The 20,073-nt window shown below is 41.9% G+C and overlaps 1 protein-coding gene across 4 annotated transcripts; it reads right to left on the reverse strand.

The window, feature by feature from the left end:
• Positions 1 to 1,187: 1,187 nt before the first annotated feature.
• On the reverse strand, positions 1,188 to 15,897 carry vrk1 (VRK serine/threonine kinase 1). 4 transcript variants are annotated; one of them, XM_073466296.1, is made up of 13 exons: positions 15,819 to 15,897; positions 15,343 to 15,502; positions 15,105 to 15,160; positions 12,740 to 12,809; positions 12,050 to 12,137; positions 11,468 to 11,576; positions 8,871 to 8,963; positions 7,172 to 7,304; positions 6,281 to 6,401; positions 6,046 to 6,104; positions 3,723 to 3,892; positions 2,539 to 2,629; positions 1,188 to 1,613 (listed from the first exon to the last, which is right to left on the reverse strand). In XM_073466296.1, exons 2-13 carry the CDS (start codon positions 15,500 to 15,502, stop codon positions 1,363 to 1,365), a joined length of 1,401 nt encoding a protein of 466 aa, XP_073322397.1. In that variant the 5' UTR covers positions 15,819 to 15,897; the 3' UTR covers positions 1,188 to 1,362. The 4 variants fall into 4 exon arrangements, with proteins under 4 accessions (XP_073322397.1, XP_073322400.1, XP_073322398.1 ...); XM_073466299.1 differs by lacking the exon at positions 15,819 to 15,897 and adding an exon at positions 15,653 to 15,755; XM_073466297.1 differs by lacking the exon at positions 15,819 to 15,897 and adding an exon at positions 15,619 to 15,754.
• Between the last annotated feature and the right edge of the window lie 4,176 nt (positions 15,898 to 20,073).

A 20,073-nucleotide genomic window follows, 5' to 3' on the forward strand; every position in this document is an offset into this window, starting at 1 on the left:
CAAATAACCTCTATAGAACAATTAAACAGCCGAGATCTTCTTTAATAAAGGAATGTCCTTGGACACAGAGATGAGCAGGCTGATACAGTCTATAGATATATTATGAGAAAAAACATTGTTAATTGTAGGCTTAATCATATGAAACAAAATAGACCTATACCTTCTAATGTCTATATTAATTAATAGCCTATATTAATATGGTCATGTTGGTGTGGATGGGTTCTTAAAAAAACAACAATAAATGCTTCACTTTGGTCGGTAACACGAATTGTAACACGTTACATTACATAACTGTAGTAATATAACTGAAATATTATTACTTTAGTTACCGCTAAAATAAATACATTACAAAAGAAACACGCTACCCCCAACACTGGTTACTTTACGATTGATGAAAGGTACACAGATGTAAAGTATATGTAACTCCAAACTCAAAGTACTTTTACCTGCAAACTGTACTGAGCTGAAGTACCTCAGTGCTTCATGTGACAAATCCTCTCCATCTTCTAGGCTAAGAAAACAAGGATGTACCGGCACTTTAAGGCTCTTATTATTTAAGTATTAACCTTGTATTTTGCATTTCATAAAATATAACCTCTTTTAATCAAGTTAGAACAAACTCATTTGTAATAACTACCTATTGCATACACAATGAGAGCCCAGTGGGCAAATGGGGCCCCTAATTTGTGCCCTCCATGTGTGTTAATCTGGTGACCGGCCCTGATGTGTAAATTTACTGAAACTTTGAGCCAATGTGTACGGACAGTGTGGAGACTGAGGAAACTGGTGAGGTGGTGAATAAAGGCCTGATTGTAGAAATGAAACATGAGGCATCATTTTACACATGATGATGAATCTCACATTCAAACAGCTCACTGTCACTCGCCCACTTCCACTTCTGTACTTGCACTTGTAGTGAAGTGTATTACTCCATGAACACCTTTCAGTTGTAAAAATATCAGCCAACTCAAATCATAAATCAATATTTCCTCAGTCAGCGCTGTGCCATCATCACATCACCTCCACCGGAGCGGGCCGGACTGTTCGGTGACTAAATGATCCAGTTCTCATAATCGATGGTAGAAACCCGAGATTACATCAAACAGCATTAAAGGATGAAGACTGTGCTGTCTCCACACACACACGCACGCGCGCACATGCACGCACACACACAGAGTAACAATCCATTTCACAATTTAACTTCTTTATTACAACGGCTTCAACTGAATACAATCAAACATAAACATCTTGCAATGTGTAACAAATAGAAAATCCTTCCTATAAAACATTAAAAAGTAGATTTTTTCAGAAACAGAGTGCAGACAGGAGGATGGAGGGAGGAGTGTAGATCCAGGTGGATGCTTAGGAGGCGGTCTTCTTGGGTCTGCCTCTGGGTTTCTGGGCAGGTACAGGTGACGCCTGGGTGTCCATGTCCACCAGTCTGGGTTTGGTGTCGCCCTGGTTTCCAGTGCCTGTGGGTTTCTGTGCAGGTACAGGTGACGTCTGGGTGCCCATGTCCACCAATCTGGATTTGGTGACGCCCTGGTTTCCAGTGCCGGCTACCTTCTTTGCTCTCGGAGCCTTTCTGGGACTTTTCCTCACTCCATTCGCTTCTGCCAAGGAGAATTGTCCATATTTAAGGAGGGCGATCACGTCTTTCTCTCTTATAACACACCAACTTCTCAATATACAATTATTTCTATCTTTGACTTCTGTCAGTCCAAACTTACTTATACAAAAGGTCATGCACTGCCTCCAGCCACGACAGTACAGTGTACTTTTCTTTGTCAGAATTCAAATTGTTACTTTAGACAAAGAGGCTTTTTCAGCGTCATATTATAGCTAGACTCGATGCTAGACTTGTTAGCTCGCCATCTTAGCTAGCTAGTAAATCAGTAAGTAAAACATAGCTGATTCATCTGTGACATCGAGGGATAATTTCAACAAGGGATGGTAAAAGCCAAAAAAACCTCTAGACAGTTATCAGATGGCCAAATACTGGAGGTGATGGCACTGAGCTTCCACTCTGCTGCCGGACACGGGTCCAACATGCTGCAGCTGTCTGTCTACGGTGGCTGGTGGATCTTTGTGAACCGAGTTATAGCTTTTTATGAAGTCGATGTGCTCGTCAATGTTGATTTTTATGAAGCCACCAGTCACAGCCTGGATGAGCTAAAACTTAAAAAAAAAGTTTGATGTGCAACAGTTGTAGAATCACAACTTTTCTGGGTGACACCCTGCAGCTGAGAAGCAGGCATGAAATGTGGGAGAGCGAGAAGGACAAACTGGACCAGAGGTTTCTGAACCGGGGACATTTCTGTTGGCCTGGTGATGGAATAGTAAATAGTAAACGGACTTGGATTCGACTGCACCGCTGGCAACACCTGAAAGTACCTCGGACTTAGAATGAGTCTCACTAACTCAGCAACAAACACTGGAACAAAGGAAATAAACGTAACGGTTGCTTTGAATTTCCACAGAAGCTCGTATGGGAACAGGGTTATAAATAAATTATGATCAAAGGTAATAAATACCTACCTTTTTTCTTTGTGACTCTTTTTTTCTTCACAGGACTTCCATCAGTCTCACTCTCCTCTGCTTCAACTGCTGCTTTCTTTCTCTTGGTGGCCTGATGAAGGAGAACAGGGGGACAACAGATATCAGCTTGTTGATGTAAAGCAGAAGGTGGATGTTGCTGCACCGATTGTTCATAATACACAGAAGCCTTTTCTTTAACACAACGACCCGAAAGTTTGTTTTTCAGTTTGCTGAGCAGGAAATGTCTTATGGACACTAAACACTCTGCAAGTAAACCATCAGAACATATCTTTGTTTTTAACTCAAATCAAGAAGCAGAGAGTTTGTAGAGGCTCTCGAGGCCTGCAGCGTCTTCTGATGCTGAGTTCGATGACGAGACAATCACCGAGGCGAGGCCTTGACTTGGTGATGAGACGATCCGACACTTGGAGCCTCCAGCCTTTTGTGTGCCGAGTTTGAGCAAATGCAATTATTGCTCTACCATCTCATCAGCTACCTCCACTCACAGACATTAATCCATTAAAACGTCCAATTATGTGCTCTGCTGTTCTGACCACAGAGCCCAAACAGAAACATTCTGGCTTTCCTTCATTTTAACAGTGAGGGCCACAAAAATGAAAGTTTCTCACTGCTGCTGCTGACACAGCAAATAGTTCATTAACCCTGTCCTCTGCTGAAATCAGAGCCACTGGGGGGGTCTGTAGAGGAAGACTAAGAAAGGGTGGCCTCTGTCCGTCCTTCTTCCCAGGTCTTTATAATATGATTAAAGTATACAAATACAAGCCAACCTGTAACAAACCCCTGTCTCCCCTTAAACAACTGTTTGATCAGCAAACCCTGCCGCGCTGAGTAAAACACAGTACAGCCGTACAGTACAGTTGTATATGGAAAAACACCATATGTCTATCAGCTGTTTGCTGCTGGAGCTAAGATTCAGTGAAAACTGTCTGTAGGTTCATCACACTGTCACTTGATACATTTTATAAAATACACATATTGGTTACAGCTGCTGATAGGCTGCTGTGGTTTTGCTCCTTTTTAATAAATCAAAGATTTGAGTTCCTCCACCACTGCCCCACTTGAACTACTTGAGTTGTTGTTTGTTTCATTGTGTGTGTGTGTGTGTGTGTGTGTGTGTGTGTGTGTGTGTGTGTGTGTGTGTGTGTGTGTGTGTGTGTGCTGACCTTGGTAGGAGGTGGTACAGCTCCATTGACAGGAGTGAACTCCAGCTTGCCGTCATCTTTAGCTTGGATAGCCTTCAGTCCTGCCCTCAGGATGGAGCGCAGCTTCTCATACGCTGGTTTGTCTTCGTATGTCAGAGATTTAACTTCCTCCATGAACCTCTGGATCTCATCTGCAACACAACAGAGCAACACTCTGGCACACCACAAACGTGTATACTCATCACCATTTTGTGATATGTATTAGTTAGCTCTAGGAAGGCTCCTCATAAAGTGCCCTGATCCATGCTTTGTGATGAGGACTATATAAATAAGCCTGACTGGACGAGAACATCTCTTCTCTCGTGCTACACACCATCTTTGCTCCAACACACTGTCACCATAATGTTCTCCTCTGCTCAGCATCCTGCCTAATGCCTTATTTTTTGGTGTGACTTTCCTCAGACTTGACAAACAGCCACAAACACGCACATAGACAGAGATGTAAACAGTTTGGTTGTGCTCAGCGGAGCAGAAGGAAGCATGTTGATGCTTCGTGTTGATGCTTCGTGTTGGTTTCTTCTGCCTGAAGGCATAAACTGCCTGTAGGTCAAGGTGCCAACATTAAAATGGCAACTCTACTCCACAGCGTGACAACAAGACGCAAAAGACACCATTTACAGTCTGCACTAAAAGTATTAGCTGCAGAGAGTGGGTCTTTAAAGGATGATAGATGTGGTGAAATATAAATGCAACAATATTTATGACCAGGAATGAACAATATGATTAAGGTCCTTCACCATGATGGAAGAAACGTCTGACAGCAACATATTCTGTGATCAGGATGATAAAAGATTTTATCACAAGCACACAATAAGTTGATCTCGGTGAATTTTCATCGTGAATCATGATAATTGTGAATATGCTCCATGAATGACTTGGAAAAGCCGTCTCTCTCACTGACGTACAGTTGTATATTGGTTTTCCTGATTTATTTTGAAATTAAGATGCTTCGATTTTTGGTTTTTCACTAAAAAAAAGATATGTGTCCTAAACAAAATGTAACGTTCGCATGGTTCCATTATGTTTAGTGCCATTTTAGTTTGTATTTCAGAGGTTTAAGAATGTTTTGAGGATTTTCAGGATAACATTGCAATAATGTTGGACAGAATATTGACCCCATGTCTGATTGTGATACATAGAAATGTCAGTAAATCAGGAGAAAAATATGAATAGATCAAATAAGTAGATAGGTCGTCTGTCTAAAGCAGCAATGGACTTTAACAACCAGAGATCATATTACCCATCCCCATTGGTAGATAATTATCAAAATGATACTATGCACTGCAGACAGAGACTTGGCTCTCTCTGGATGCTCCGTGGACTCTTTAATTCTCCCTCCACACTTTCAACAGCTCTAATGATGAACATGGTACGAGCAAAAAAACTTATTCTCAAAGACTGGAAGACACTGAAGCCACCACGCTTTAGAAAATGGTTGCATGAACTTATTTCAGTTATACACAATAAGATGGGGTCTGCGTCCCGACCCGGATTATTAGTGACCTCTGCTGTAGTGTGTGATGCACAGCTGTTGTCAGGTCTTGTAGTGTTTGCAGGTTTGAGACGACAGAGAAGAAGATCTGCGACGATTCTTTTTATGTTCACGATGCAACTGGAATACAGTTATTTAGGATTTTAAAACTCCTGTAGTGTACGGTAGAATTCAATGTACACCATATGTTAACTGTCAATTTCCACACCACAGTGCACTTTGAAGCTGGTATATCACTGCAGCTCTACTCCAGCCTGGAGCCCTGTCTCATCATGACCATGCATAATAACAAGGTGAACAGTTTGTCATCGCAAACCTGTTATTTTTTCCATGATCCCCTCCAGGCCGTGATTGGTTGGTTCATAAAAAGTGGCACTGACAAGAGCATGTTTAAACAGAAGTTACCTGATACAGCTGAATAGCCAACTAGCCAAACCTAAACCCAACTTATTTTATCTCGATGTCTCTCGTCTTAACGCTTCAGCAGCAGAACCTTGACAGTTGAACTGGTTTGACTGGGTTCAGTGAGCTGCTCCCTCCTCTCTGCTGCCACTGCCTTCAGGCTTGCTCGGCTCAAACGAATGCCTGGTAAAGCGCTAAATGAATAATTTGTTATTTCAAAACATTTGGCTGCATCAGCCTCGAGGGATGTTTAGCATCACCTTTACTCTGGAATGAGACGGTGAGCTTTAATCCCTTTGTAAAACTTTTCAATTAAAGCTCACGCTGCTGAAGGACTGGTTCTACCATGTTGTCTTTGTGTGTGTGTGTGTGTGTGTGTGTCTTTCTTACCTGGCTTGTCTTGAGGGGAGAAACACTTGGTCAGAAATTCAGAGATGTTTTCTTGACTCCTGCGAGGGAGAACCAAATAGCACGATTTACCCTGAACAGTTTGAATATTTTCTGTGTACTACATTCACCTCACGCTACTTTCTGTTGCCTGGCTGCAGCAGAGAAGCTCATGCTCTCACTGACAGAACTCCATCAGACTGGATGTGTGCAGTGGATGCAGGTGTGCTGCTCCCACCTGATTTTGGAGTCTTTGACGTAGAGGGGGTCCTGCAGCTTGTCCTCCCAGGGCAGACGTCCACACAGCCACTGGACCATGCAGTAGCTCAGGATCTCCAGGTCGCTCCGTCTGCTGGCAGCTGGAGCCAAACAACCACATAAGCAGCAGAAAACACAGTCAGCAGATTCTCTGAGGTACACGCATTTATAGTAAAACCCAGGTAAAGATTAAATGTGCTGTTAACTGTGTTCTGGTTTCTGACAAACCCATTACAGGATTAGATTCAGATTTTGAAAAGTAAATCTTTTTGTTTTGTTTCCAAGAGACGAGAAGATTAATATCAGACTCACTGCTGTGTTTTGTACGCAGTTGGGATCAGGACATTGTTAGCCTAGCTTAGCATAAAGACTTAAAACAGCTAGAGGCTGTTTAAAAATACACCGGTTGATCCATACACAAACAACATATTAACCTGACACAGACATGACTGTTATTCATCTTCTCATCTTCAAAGTGAATGAACACATTTCCAAAAACATAATAATACAATTGCATTTTATTTAATGAGTGCTTTTGAACATAACCAAAATACTACAGACTAAAACGATCACGATAAATAATGTTTAAAACAAAACTTAATTTTTACAATGAAGTAGTTAGAAGCCAGTTAAAAGTGCCTGAATGTGTGTTGACACCTGCTTTGTGCTACAACGATCAGTATCTATGTAGCAGCCAATACTGTCCGCCTGATGTCTGCTTATCTCATTTGTGTTGCACTGTGTGATCAGAGTGACCATAAGGCTAAACAATAAAACTTGTTTTTTGTTTTTAAACTAATGTTTGACCACATCACAGGGTGGAAACCTGACAGCTGGCTTTAAAGCAGCAGTGAAGTGTTAGTGAACCTACATGCTCCTTTGTGGGCGTCGATGCTCGTGAACTCTATGGTGCCGTCATGACATCTCTTGGGGTCTTCCTTGTACTCTTTCAGGACATTTTCAGGTGCGTACCTGTACGCCAGCCCATAATCTACTAAGTATACCTACAATTCACGCACACACCAACAGAGACAATCACACAGACCAAGAACAAGGTCACATTTTAACACTTTATAGATGTAAACAAATACATTTGTAATGTTGACCCATACACAGAGATATGTGAGAGACATGTTTAGCCTAGCTTAGCACAAAGACTGAAAGCACAAGGAGCAGATGTAATTCCACCAACATGAGCTTCATTATTATTATTCAGTCTGCATTGTGCTGAGAGATGACTGAAACTAATGACTCAATACATAAATTAATTTGCCATTAATGCCAAAAATAATATCAAAAGTAAATATAGGCCTTAAATAATTCATAAAATGTAACATGCATTGATATTTCTGTTTAAAATTGCTTCTGTATTTATTTATCTTTGTCTTCATTCCCGTATTTATTGATTTTCCCCATTTTGTTGAATAATGTATTAATTATTCATTTATTTACATATTTATTTCTGTACTCTGTTCCCTTTTCCCTAAACTTAGTTATTTATTTTTTTACATTTCTTCATGTGTTTCTGCTGAGAGTGCACAGATCGACTATACTTGTCTTGTTCCCACACCAGCAGCAGCCTCACTATCGGTCTTCAGCTAAGAAGAAGCTATTTGCAGAACAGGGGTCCCGAACAATACTGCAGCTAGAGCAGCTTAGATAACAGTGATGTAGTCACTGAAGTTACTGTTCATCAGACAGAATCATGTTGGAACAACAATACTCTGACAGAGCAGAGTGTTTGTGGGGGCCAGGCACCGCTGCTTACTAAATACAACTTTATAATTTGTACTGAATTTTACAGATAACATTTTTAAAATAAAACTTCTATAGATATTGCAATAATATTGTTAACATGAATTATTTTGGCCATGTTAATCGTTGTACGTTGAATGTCAGCTTCCTCATTTGCATTAAAAAACACAAATTGATAAAGAAACGTAAAAAGAAATGACTTATTGTTCTTTCTTTCTTTTTTTTTTTTTTTTTAAATATAATGGCATGTTAATCTCATCATTGAGCCATTTCTTTACTTCTTTTTGGTTCTGGCAGCTTCGTTCCTCTGTAACATTCTCCAGCTGGTAATTGGCTACAATAACAAAACATACAAAAATAAAACCAAACCTACGTCCCAGTAACTGCAGGGGAAACATCTAAATAGCATAGCTACAAAAAAACCCTTAGCCAATATCGAAATCCCGAGGGGCTGATTTTGTCATTTATAAATAGCTGTTTAATAACACCACCAATGATACATTATTAATTTTCAAATTAAATATTTGCCCCTGCCTTGTTTGCTAGAAAAAAGCTCTTAGCTGCTCCCATCTAATCTCTCCCTGTTTGGAACACACACACACACACACACACACACACACACACACACACACACACACACAGACTTAATTGAATCTAATGAAGCAGCACAAGTGTGTTATGATCAAAAAACACAATCATCTGCCTGCTCTCCAGGAGCAGTGCTGGGGTCAGACTGCCACCTTTGTTTTCCAACATGAACAAATGCAGTGCTTAAAACCAGGATGTGATGTCATGATATAAATGCTTCTACTGACCTGGTTGGGATTGCTGTGGCTCAGCATGAGGTTGGAGGCCTTAATGTCAGCGTGCACGTACTCATGATCATGGATGAACTCCAGAGTATCGAGCTAAACAAGGAAAAAAACAGTGATAACACCAGTTAGTACTGGAAAAGAAGAGATAAATGTTAGTGACACAAATGAGTGAATACAAAACGCAGCCAACCACCTCAGCCAGGTGTGAATGAGGTCTGTACAGTAAACGTAAAAAAAATCTGAATCTGAAAAACTTTTATTAAAATGCTAGCATGCTTCTCCCCTGGTGCTAGTTAACCATGCTACCAAAAAATAGCCTATAATGAGCATCTTCAACCACGTGACCGAATGTATCCCACATGGCTAACCTTGATCTCTTCCCATTTCCACACACCAAATTTACATATTGAAGCTCAATTACAACATGTGCTTTACATCTACATTATCCTGATACAGTCTGGCTGTAGCATCATCAGGAACACCCCTATCATCCTGCAGTTTGATAAAAGGCCAAAGACCGAACCGGGCCAGTAATACTGAATTTCACCACTAGATGTCAAACGAGAACCAACCGCTCCCTTGGCGAACGTAATGAGAGCCCGTGAATGAGAGTGTAGCAGCAGTACAGTCAGGGCAACTGCAACATGTTGTGTTTTCATTTGTCTCAACAACAATTCAACTGAACTTGTCTTCTTCTGAAGTTTATAATTAAAACAATTAAAAAATAACTACAGACTCAGCGGAGTGAAGCTGGGAAAAAGATCACAGCAGCGACATTTCCAGTGGTCATGTACAGGATGTGAACCTTGCAAGTCAATGAGTTTTCCACAACACGCTCCTCATAATGTTTAACAATAAAAGCCTTGTGAAGAAATTGTACAGTAACTTTCAGGGCAAACAAAACAGAGCAGCAGATCAAAATGAGGCTTTGTAATGCGGCTACAAAACAGAGTGTAACACCAATGAGCTTCAGCATCAACTGATGACAGTTGTGTAGGGCTCCACCTAACGATTCAATTTTTATTGATTCATCTATCGATTATTTTTTCCATTAATCTAACAATAAATTTACCCAAAATAACATTTTAAAACTTGTCATTTATATTTCAATATTTTATTCAATCATCAACAAACACATATGACAAAGTGCACTTAAGGTCATTATTCCCCAACAACAAATAGCCCAGTCTTAACTAATAATCTGTGTAATCTTAACATATATTACATTTTGGTGGGGATCAAAAGTAAACATGACTTAATTTTGGAGAAACGCAGCCCAACTTTATGTTGCTGTGGCATGGCGATCAGCAGGACGTGTTATTTAGCATGGATAAATACTACAGAGGGAACACAACAGACATCTATCTCTCTGTGTGGCTTTAAGTTTCACTTTCACTTCAGTTCGGTCTCGTCCCCCAGTTTAAAACACAGTAATTATCTGCTCATCCTGGTTGTTTACTGTTATCTTTAATCCGCTGATGAGGACAAACGATCACTAGTAGGCCAAGCATGTCAGTAGCTTAACAACATAGTAGGGCTGAACGATTTATCGTTTTCTGATCGAAATTGCGTTTTCAGACAACGCGATCATGTGATCGCCAAAGCTGCGGTTTTTGCAGCGCTCCTGACTGACCCAGGATCTGTTGTGTCAACTATTTTACACATACATGCCATCTCCCTACCATCCTGCCAAGCTCACCAATCAGAAGCGGCATGCTACTCGTGGACAGGTCACGCTAACCAATCAGTATTAACCTGCTCCTTAACGTGTTCTGAAATGGCTTCAGCTGGACCAGAAGCAGAGTTAGGGGATTTAATCCCCAAGAAAAACAACACGTCGGTCATTTGGGAGTATTTCGGGTTTGAGGCTGCAGACGTGCACCAGAAACAGGTACTGTGCAAACTGATTGGGGTGGGGGGGGTTCCCAACACATCACACACATGGACCATGGAGTGACTCCTACACTGCTGCACCAACCTACAGGGTTTCACTGCACCACCGGATCCATGAATCCATCTGCCCCGGGATGCTTCCGCTTCAAGTGCTCGAGCATGGTGGTAGCGCTGCTTACATCCTCCGCGTTGACGCACGTTACATAAATCGACATATTTGCTTAATCGATTATGTCGATGCGTCACACCAGCCCTACAGTTCTCTCTTGTGGACATCAATCCGAGTAGCATAGTGTCACTGTAGCTAGACATAAGCATCGCAACAACTGTGCAGCTGAGCTGATCAGCTATCCCCGGGCTCCTGCTAACAAGCCACATGCTGCTAGTTCTCTCCACCAACGTTACACCTGACAAATACCAGTTCAGTCAGCTGGCACAAAATCAAAGTGGTTGACGCTCATACACTGGAACGGAAACATTGGGAACCTAGCCAACCCCAGTAAAGACTACAGCGATGACATGAGACAACAGAGCATAACTTCAAACCGCCATGTAACACTGGACACTGTGGACACTGTAAATAACAAACTGTGGCAACATAAATCACTTTTGGGGTTTCTATGTAAGGGAGAAAAATTAGAGCTAGAACAAAAGACACGCAACATGCAAGTGAAATGAAGCTATGTGATCATGAAATAACGAACCAGTCGAAGGCCGAGCTGCAGGACCAGTTTTCTGGGGAACCTCCTTCCACATTCTTCAAACTTCTTCTGCAGGTCTGTGCCAAGCCTGTCAATAACCATGAACCTGTATCTGGACCCAAACAGAAAACTGATTTAATATGTCTGAAGTCACTGAAGTATTACTAAACTGTTGGTGTACCAGTGTTATAGAGTGCTGTATAAGCAACAGACATACAGCACTGCACGACAATACAACTATACAATGGATTGATCTTATTTCACATATTAGACATCGGTTACAACAACAGCCAGAATAAAAATGGGAAATAGAGAAAAAAACATTTGTGATTTGGCGATAATGACATGATGAATATGTATTGTTTTAAATGGTGATTCAAGATTATCATATTTGGGCATTTTGACAGTGAAAATAGAAAAACCTGTCTGTTCTAAGCTTCTCAGTACTGACAAATCTTAACTTGTGTGCAGAGGAACAAGATGTTTGCCAGAAGCTGATTAGCTCATATTAGTCTGCCCTGTAGTTGGTGATTTATTGCCAGAATAATGAGTGAGTGTGGCCCCTGTGAGTGTCTCCGGTCTTACCTCTTCCCTCCTCTGTCATGCAGTCCTGAGCCCCAGTACCTGGGAACTCCCAGACTGTCCAACTTGTGAGACTTGATCCAGCTCTGAACTACAGGACAGAAGCAACCTCATCAGAAATGTTCAAAGTCCTTTTTTCTCTCCCCAAAATCAACTCAAACTGTGTAGAAATGTATGAAATGCACATCACGTAAATCAAACGGAGTTGGATTAATACGACACACTGCTAACTGGTGTAAATGTAGGTGTGTGGTGCTCAAAGTAATAACAGTATAATTCCATGGAGGGGAGCTGGGCAGTGCAGCTGCAAGCTAATCTGCTGCTGGGACAAAAATTTACCAACAAGGTGAGATTCCAGCATGAATAAAATATGAGCCTTTGGTTCCTTAGTAATATAACAGTTAATTGTCAGGGGAGATTGACATTTGGATTGTTATTATATAAAATGCAAAGCTGTGGCCTGGGGGCCAATGGCGCTGCCACCAAAAGCTTCCCTTCCTCTGCAGGGCCCCTCCGTGCCTCCGCTACAAGATTGTCTTTTTTAATTAACAAAGTTGGCTTTCTTTTATTTGTTTGTCCTGGTGGTGAGAGACTATATTGTGTTATGATCACAACGCTCACTTTGGCTTAGTGACATACTTCTAGGAGTTTGTGTGTGTGTGTGTGTTTATAGGGAACGATAAGTTGGCTTACTCAGATCAGGCTTAGCAGCTCTCATGTAAAACTTGAGCTCAGAGAACAGCGGTCCATTGTCACTGGGCTCCTGTGAACAGAACACATGGTTACAACACATTTTACCAACGAATCTTCAAAATGTTTCAGTAACTGTTCAATAATATTTCACCCCATTTCCATGAGCTGATTTCAAGTGTAAACCAATCACTTCTGCTCTGCTGGTGTTTCCAGGAATTATTGTTTCCTTTCTCCTCAGGACAGAACCTGAGTTTATTCATTCATACAGTCTGTAACGGAGCCTCAGATGTGTTTCACAATTAAGTATATAAACATCAAATCAATAAAACAAGAATGTTTGTTTCTGTGAATGTAATAAAAACTCTACTCAGTCCTAAGTTATCCCGAGCTGACAAAAGGAATATTCTGCTGTTTTTTTTGCCCATGACGATTCATATCCAGGATTTCAAACTGTAGACTCTGCCACTGATTGTCCCAGTAACCAACTGCCTGCATTTTTGCACCTTGATCAGAAACAGTAAGTTCTGACATAGTCTTGTTTATAGAGTCTGGCCGGATGGGCTGGGGGCTACACACCCACACACTGTGATAATAATAAACAAAAACTGTTGTAAAACATAATATGTATCTGAAGCTCAAATTGTTGGCTAATATGGCTCATTAATAAACACTTTAAAATGACCTTATCACCTTACAACTACATTACAGTGTGTTATTACTAATATATTAATGTTTGTATATCGCTTATTAAAGTTAAAGAAAAATGTAAGCAAACATTTTTAGATTCAGTATCATTATGTCCATTGTGAAAGAAAACCCTCAATTAATCTGCTTAGAAATCACAGAAATAGAAAGCTGTTCTTCATATCTAACCAATGGGTTCTTTTTTAATGAATAAATAATTGCTTTTTTAAGATTACATTATAGAAGCAACAGTAACGTCTACAGCAGCAAAGTCTCTATACAGTTTATGTCACTGGAAACAAGTCTACTGTCATTTTCCTGACATCGCAACAGAGTGAATAACGAGTACAGACATGAGTCAGTATCAGTCGGCCCTCCTGTCCTCAGTCCTCCTCCCTCTGCTCAGGTGCCTGCAGGTATCTCACCTGATACAGTGAGGACAGGCTGCTTTGTCTCAGTCAGCAGCAGTTTACAAGAATTTGCTAAATTTTAAGATATGTGAAACAAATATAAACAGTCAGACGCACGCAGACAGCTTTAGTTTGTAACTATTCACTGATCTGACGTGCTGTGCAGGCAGAACAGATTGAAATCCTGCTTCTTTTCATGTTTATTCTTGTTGAACAGGTGAACTGACAGTTCTGGCTTTTTACTCACCGCGGTTTTATTGCACTTCAGTATAACTGGTGATAGTAGGAGGCCTGAGAGATCAGGAGTCTGCGTCATAGATTACCAGCCACAAAACGCTAGAAGTTTCCATACCGTACCCATAGTTCACTTAATAAACTTTCCTCACACACCCCAGTCTGTCTACCTTTGAAAAGTCGTTCCAATAACAGCCTTCCAGAGAGAGCGCAGGAAACGAGAGGGAGCAAATCATAGTCAAGACTGTTGATGTCAATTTGTGGATCCAAGCTCACATTTCTCTTGAAATGACTGAAGCTGGGTATGCACACTAAGTTTCCCCAACATTAAATGTGGGCTCTATCCTCGGTGTATTAGCACTCTGCTGTAGAAATAATGTGAGTCCATCGTCTTCAGTGCTGACATCAGTTCAGCAGATAGCAGATCACTGGATGCTGCAACGAACTGTGTTGAGCGTTGGTTGAAATTGTCTCGCAGCTACATCGATGCTACAGCAGGCTTAAAATATGTGCAGACACTGGCAGACTGTTAAGCTGCCTGTTGATTGCTCTGATGCTTTTACCCTTTCCCAACCATCTGTTTCATAATGTGATTATTGTCAGCGTTGGACTCGGCTGTGTGCTGGATTCACTGTCAGAGTTTTGATCTCTACAGTTGATGATCCAGCCAGACTGAGTCAAACTCCTGTCAGGGTCTGAGTGGACTTAACTCACTTCAATCAAATTATGCACTTGATCTTTCCAAAGTACAATCTTTGCAGTACTTTTTGGGTCCTCGTGCTAACTCACTGTATCTATGATCCACTCTCACTGACACTGGAGAGACATTTATGCCAACTGGGTAATTTTACTGATCTGGCAACTTCTTACCGACAAAACAGAAACCACTGTAAACAACATGACACTGAAGACTGAAGGAAGCTGGCTGTGCCCATATAAGGAAGTGGTATGTTGCAGGTGCACCTGCGGTGAGTCTGAAACAAACAGCATGTGAACCAGGTCATGTCAGCTCCGGCTGTCAGGTGGGTTAGTCTTACCACTTTGATGACGTAGGGAGCTCCTGCACCCACCGGTCCTGCACAGTTCTGATCCGCTGAAACAAGAACAAGAATCATTTTACTACAAAAGAGTCAAACTGATGAAATGTGCCACATGTCAAAGATGCATTTAGATACTAAAACATTACAAGTGTTGTTGTCCTGAGCATGGGCCAAGGCTATGTGCATTGTCTGAAAGATTCAACCTGCAGGCTCACAGCCCTCCACCTCTTCTTACCCAGATATATGAGACCGAAGCCTCCCTGGCCGATGGGAGCCCCCAGCTTCCAGGCCTTCTTCGCGGTGTCTGTCAGGACCTCTCCGGGGGGGAACTCCTCTGCCAGCTTCCTCTTGGCCGGAGCTCTGCCTCTCCCGGCCGCCTTTCCTTTAGGAGGCATCTGAAAGCACAGTCGTGTGTGAGTCTGTATGGATGTAACGTTAGTTAAGCAGCAGTATGTGTGACAGCCTCATGCGTCACAACACAAGGCGCGTACAGACAGAGAGCTGAGCTGACCTACAGGAGGAGGGAAACATTCATGTCGACTAACGTTAGCTCTGATGCTACCCGCGCTGTCATGGTAGCATCGATGTGTCTCCTCCGCTGCTGCCAACACCAGGACCAGTGAGAGGAGCAGCGGACACACACACGCAGACACACGGACACAGACACACACACACAGACACGGTTCAACCAGGTAGAAGACGGATACACACCTGGACTTTGTAGTTTGTTGTTGGCGGTGGGTTAAGCTGTGTGAGACCAAACTTCCCGCATTACTACCGGTCAGGAAGTGACGTCACAGCACTCTGCTATTCTACTGGCCGCTTACGCTGCGTAAACTACGACAGAGATTCTGCGTAAGCGTAAGTGCTGCGTAAGACCCGTGGAGAGGTTAGTACAGCCTGATGGAGAGCTGAGAGAGAAGAGCTTCCTTAACGCACCAAACCTTTCTGTGTTTACATAAAGAGATGTTTCAACATGTCAGACTTTAGTGTCTGACTGTATTTACATCATAAAACTGTGAGGACAGTTCAAGTGTGTGTGTGTGTGTGTGTGTGTGTGTGTGTGTGTGTGTGTGTGTGTGTGTGTGTGTGAGTGTGTGTGTGTGTGTGTGTGCGCGCGCGCTCTGTTGTTTTGGAAATCATACACTGAGAAGGGCAGAATAAGCCAAATATGAATAACTGAATGAATGAATGAATGAAAGCTCATCAGGAAGCAGCCCTGGTGTGAGACATTGATTTCAGTGGGAACTATGTGGTAAACTATGGATTTCTGAAGATGCGACAGCTTTTACCGCTCCAACATTATAAATGTGAATGTCACATCTTGTCAAACCTTTGAGGGAACAGAGCCCAGTGGTGCTAATGCATGTGCTTCAGAGCAAGCAGATAATAATCATGTTTTCTGTATTGACCTGTTCAAATCTGAATCAGTGGCCTCCATTTGCAAATAAGTGCAGCTTCGTCCCTCTGCTGCTAAAATGTCACATTTTTGGAAACTTGTGTCAAATCATCAGAGTTACATTTTGATCCAGAGAGTGGACACGAGAACATTGGACACATTAGAAACTGATGAAAAGCTGTAAAGCTGTCCATTTCTCCTCCATCCACTCCCGTCCTCAAGCTTATGGACCAGCCGTGATGGGACCCCCCACCTTCCTTATTAACTCCCAACAGGCTCCGCTCCCCTCCCTTCCCATGGAAGAAGACATCTCCACTATTATCAGTGTTGTGAGGCCCCCGGGGGCCCCTGTGGCGGCTGGTGGCTTGCCATTGATTGTTCCAGCTTCTTTAGGAGTTAAGAGCCCTCCTGCTTGGCTTTCCTCTCAAAGCTGCCCATGCCCAACTGACCTTGGGGGCGCCACAGCCACGGTCCCGCAATAGGGGGCAGTAGTCCATAATGATAGCAAATGGATGTAAGGGTGGGGGGCTTGGAGAGCTGGAGGGTGAAAAGGGACAGCACTTAAACACAACACTACCATCCTTTCTGTTTGCAAAGAAAGGTGCACAATTTCACCCTGGCCGACCTTTTTCATTTAGCGTGGATGTGTTATCCACTGGCTGGCCTGGCAGGCAGTTGTTGCCCTGTGTTTGCTGCGGTCGGCCTCCAATCGGCGAGCCGGCGGAGCGTGAAAGCCTCGCAGCAGTTGCCTAACCACCACTTTCACGATATGGATGACAGCCCTCCCTGGGCCCACACACCCATAACTCGATAACAGTTACCCCGGCCAGTGGGTTTCCTATGTTTGTGACAATTGTCAGTATTTTGGTGGGGTGGGCCGGGAGGGAATCCAAATTGTTGCAACTCATGTAAGGTACAGCTGAGGCAGGTTTCAGGGTCCAAAAGTTCAGACAGAGTGAAAAGTAGATGTGGAACGTATTAAAGCCATGAATGTGTGTGAGGAGCCACGCTGGAGACGATCATTATGATGTAATCAGGCAATTTGTGTGATGACCATATACGTCTCAATGCATGTAGTATATTAGAGAGCATGAGCAGAGGTGTCGACTCTCGTCTCATGACCTGGACTCAGCAGCTGTGGTTTCATGTCAATATTCCTTCAGTCCAATTGGAAACATTCTGATCAGAAATCACAACTGAACTCTTAACGTGGACGCTAAATAAAAGATCCCATAAGATGTGTGTTTACATGCCCTGATGCATTTAATCAGAATATAACAAAGCGGAAGGCTGTGAAGAGTCTAACCTGTCTGAAAAAGACAGCTAAGAAGTTTTCTTTTCCAACTTTATTGAGAAAATGTCTTCATTCCTGCTTCTAATTTGTTTCAAGCCTTTCGACAGTTGAGGCTTTCAACAATCTTTAACCCTTTTAAGATCTCCAACTACAAAAGTTGATGATATGATATTTTCCCCAAGCCTAAATATTACAGTGTATGTTTTAAGAAAGTTTGTAATGAAATGATCTCTGAAATGGATACGTATGAAGTTATTATGTGGTAGGGTGACGTGTGTTTGTAGACAAATCATTTGTTTAGGTTTGAAACACAAAGAAGAAGAACAGGACCTGACTCATTACTTGAGACTTGTCTAACTCATTTTCTTCCTCCTCTGGTAGAGGTATCTGTTTTCCACGGGCATGAGGGTGAGAAGAGAACAACTAAGTTTCCATTTTTGTGTGAACTGACTCAGGTCATGTAATCTCTAAAGTCTATCGCTGACTTTCCATTTATTTTGATTGTAAGACTGCCAGTGTTCTAGACAGTCTTCTATCATACTGTGTGATTTGTATTCCCAGTTTCAACTTTCTTTTTTTTTTTTTTTTTTTTCTTAAAAAAAGAAGCAATTTGGTGATTTTCAGTACTTTTTTTTTCTAAAGTGATTTGTTAACAAAACGTTGTGTAAATTAAACCTTAAGTCAAAATCACTGGAGTTAAGTTCTGGAAGCTGTAGAACTTGTCTTGTTTTAGTGTTTTTTTCAGGGGTTCTGTTCTGATCCCGGCCCATGGAAGCAGGTGGAGGCGTCTGAAGGAGGTGTGGACCCTGCAGTGTGTGGAGGTTTTTGCCATGCGAGTTCCAAAGTAGCCTGAACGTCTGTTGGGATGTGTTCTGCCTTGAAACTCGTCAGCCGTTGAATCTGTATTTCCTTTTTCTTTCTGTTCGTTCTTTGGATGTTTTTGTGTTTGTGTGTGTGAGCAGGATATGTGGGTGTTCAGAGAATCAGATGTATCCACCACTCGCTGTTCCTGTACCTGTTGTAGTTCCTGTCGACGGTTCAGGTCACAACACTGCACACACAAGAGAATGTCAGCTAGATTAAAATACATGCAAATGTTGTCTGCTGGCTGTGTTGAGAGCTTGTTGGGTGACTTTATGTGAAAGAATTAAAGTCCCAGAGAGACGGAGGTGTTTCGTTGTGTCTTTTGTGTTTTTATGGTGTAACAAATGTTGCTGACCTATTTAAAAGTTCCAAAATGATTTGATCATTACGCTGAGCTTTCCAAATGTGGGATTCTTCAAAATGATTTACTTTTGGCCACTAAGCTTTAATATCTCATAAAAGCAAACAAGACTTTCACATCTGTCTCATACCCCATTGGATATTCCACTATAGACATCATAACGTTATTCCTCCACATTCTGGTGAAAATGTTAGTCTTGAATGTTTTCAACCAAGTTTCTCACATATTGCCCCTTTAACCTGAGACAATAAACATGAGGGGGTGGAAACAGGATTTCCCAGTGGACTGACACTCTTGCTTGAAAGCGTTTAGCAGCCAAATAGCCAGAGGAGCTGGTAGAGGCTGGTAGGAGAGGGATTATTTGACCTCAATTCATCACGTGGACACCAGCAGGACTCTGAATGATTGATGACGCTGCTCCGTGTATGCAGGATGTCTAAATACACAACTGTTTGCTAAAATATTAGCAATAAAATAACTAGCTAATGCTTCAAGGGTTCTGATTTCAGTTGAAGGGAGTAATAAAACACTAACTGATGTGTTGTGAAACTTTCACTAAGAGATGTTAAAGTATTGAAACAGGTGCCTGCTATGACAAAGAATTAGTCATAAAAAGGTTAAAAGAAGTCATTTTTCTATTCGTTGTGTTTTAATCTGAATCATATGGACCTCTTTGTCTTGCGGTTATGAATGATATGCTGTCAGTGGCCTCCTGTGTCTTGCCTCTATATTCTCTGGCTCTTCCATTGTCACAGCTTAGACAGTAAATCTGCATTTCACCCTGACATAAAAAAGTACAACAGAAATTCCCTGTCTCTCACCTGCCAAAGAAAGTACAATAAAAACTCTCCAACAGTTGCAATCATCCACACCTCCCTCCTCCTGAAACTCCTGGATAAAAAGATGCACTGAACATTTCACTGTGCTGTAATTTAGCCCTCCTCTCCTCTTTTTGTCAAAAAACAGACCCCCTCCCCTAAAACACAAAAACACACACAAATATGCACACTGATTCCAGGTGCAGGGGGAGTATGTTGGTGAAGTTATG

Source organism: Pagrus major, chromosome 5, assembly GCF_040436345.1.
Source record: "Pagrus major chromosome 5, Pma_NU_1.0".
Lineage (NCBI taxonomy): Eukaryota > Metazoa > Chordata > Actinopteri > Spariformes > Sparidae > Pagrus > Pagrus major.

Bases quoted from the DNA above. Each gene is read 5' to 3' on its own strand.
- vrk1 (XM_073466296.1), bottom strand. From the start codon at position 15,502: ATGCCTCCTAAAGGAAAGGCGGCCGGGAGAGGCAGAGCTCCGGCCAAG. The intron at 12,810-15,104 runs GTAAGACTAACC...TTCTGTTCACAG, and splicing joins CTCCCTACGTCATCAAAGTG to GAGCCCAGTGACAATGGACC. The intron at 11,577-12,049 runs GTAAGACCGGAG...GTTTGGGTCCAG, and splicing joins CATGACAGAGGAGGGAAGAG to ATACAGGTTCATGGTTATTG.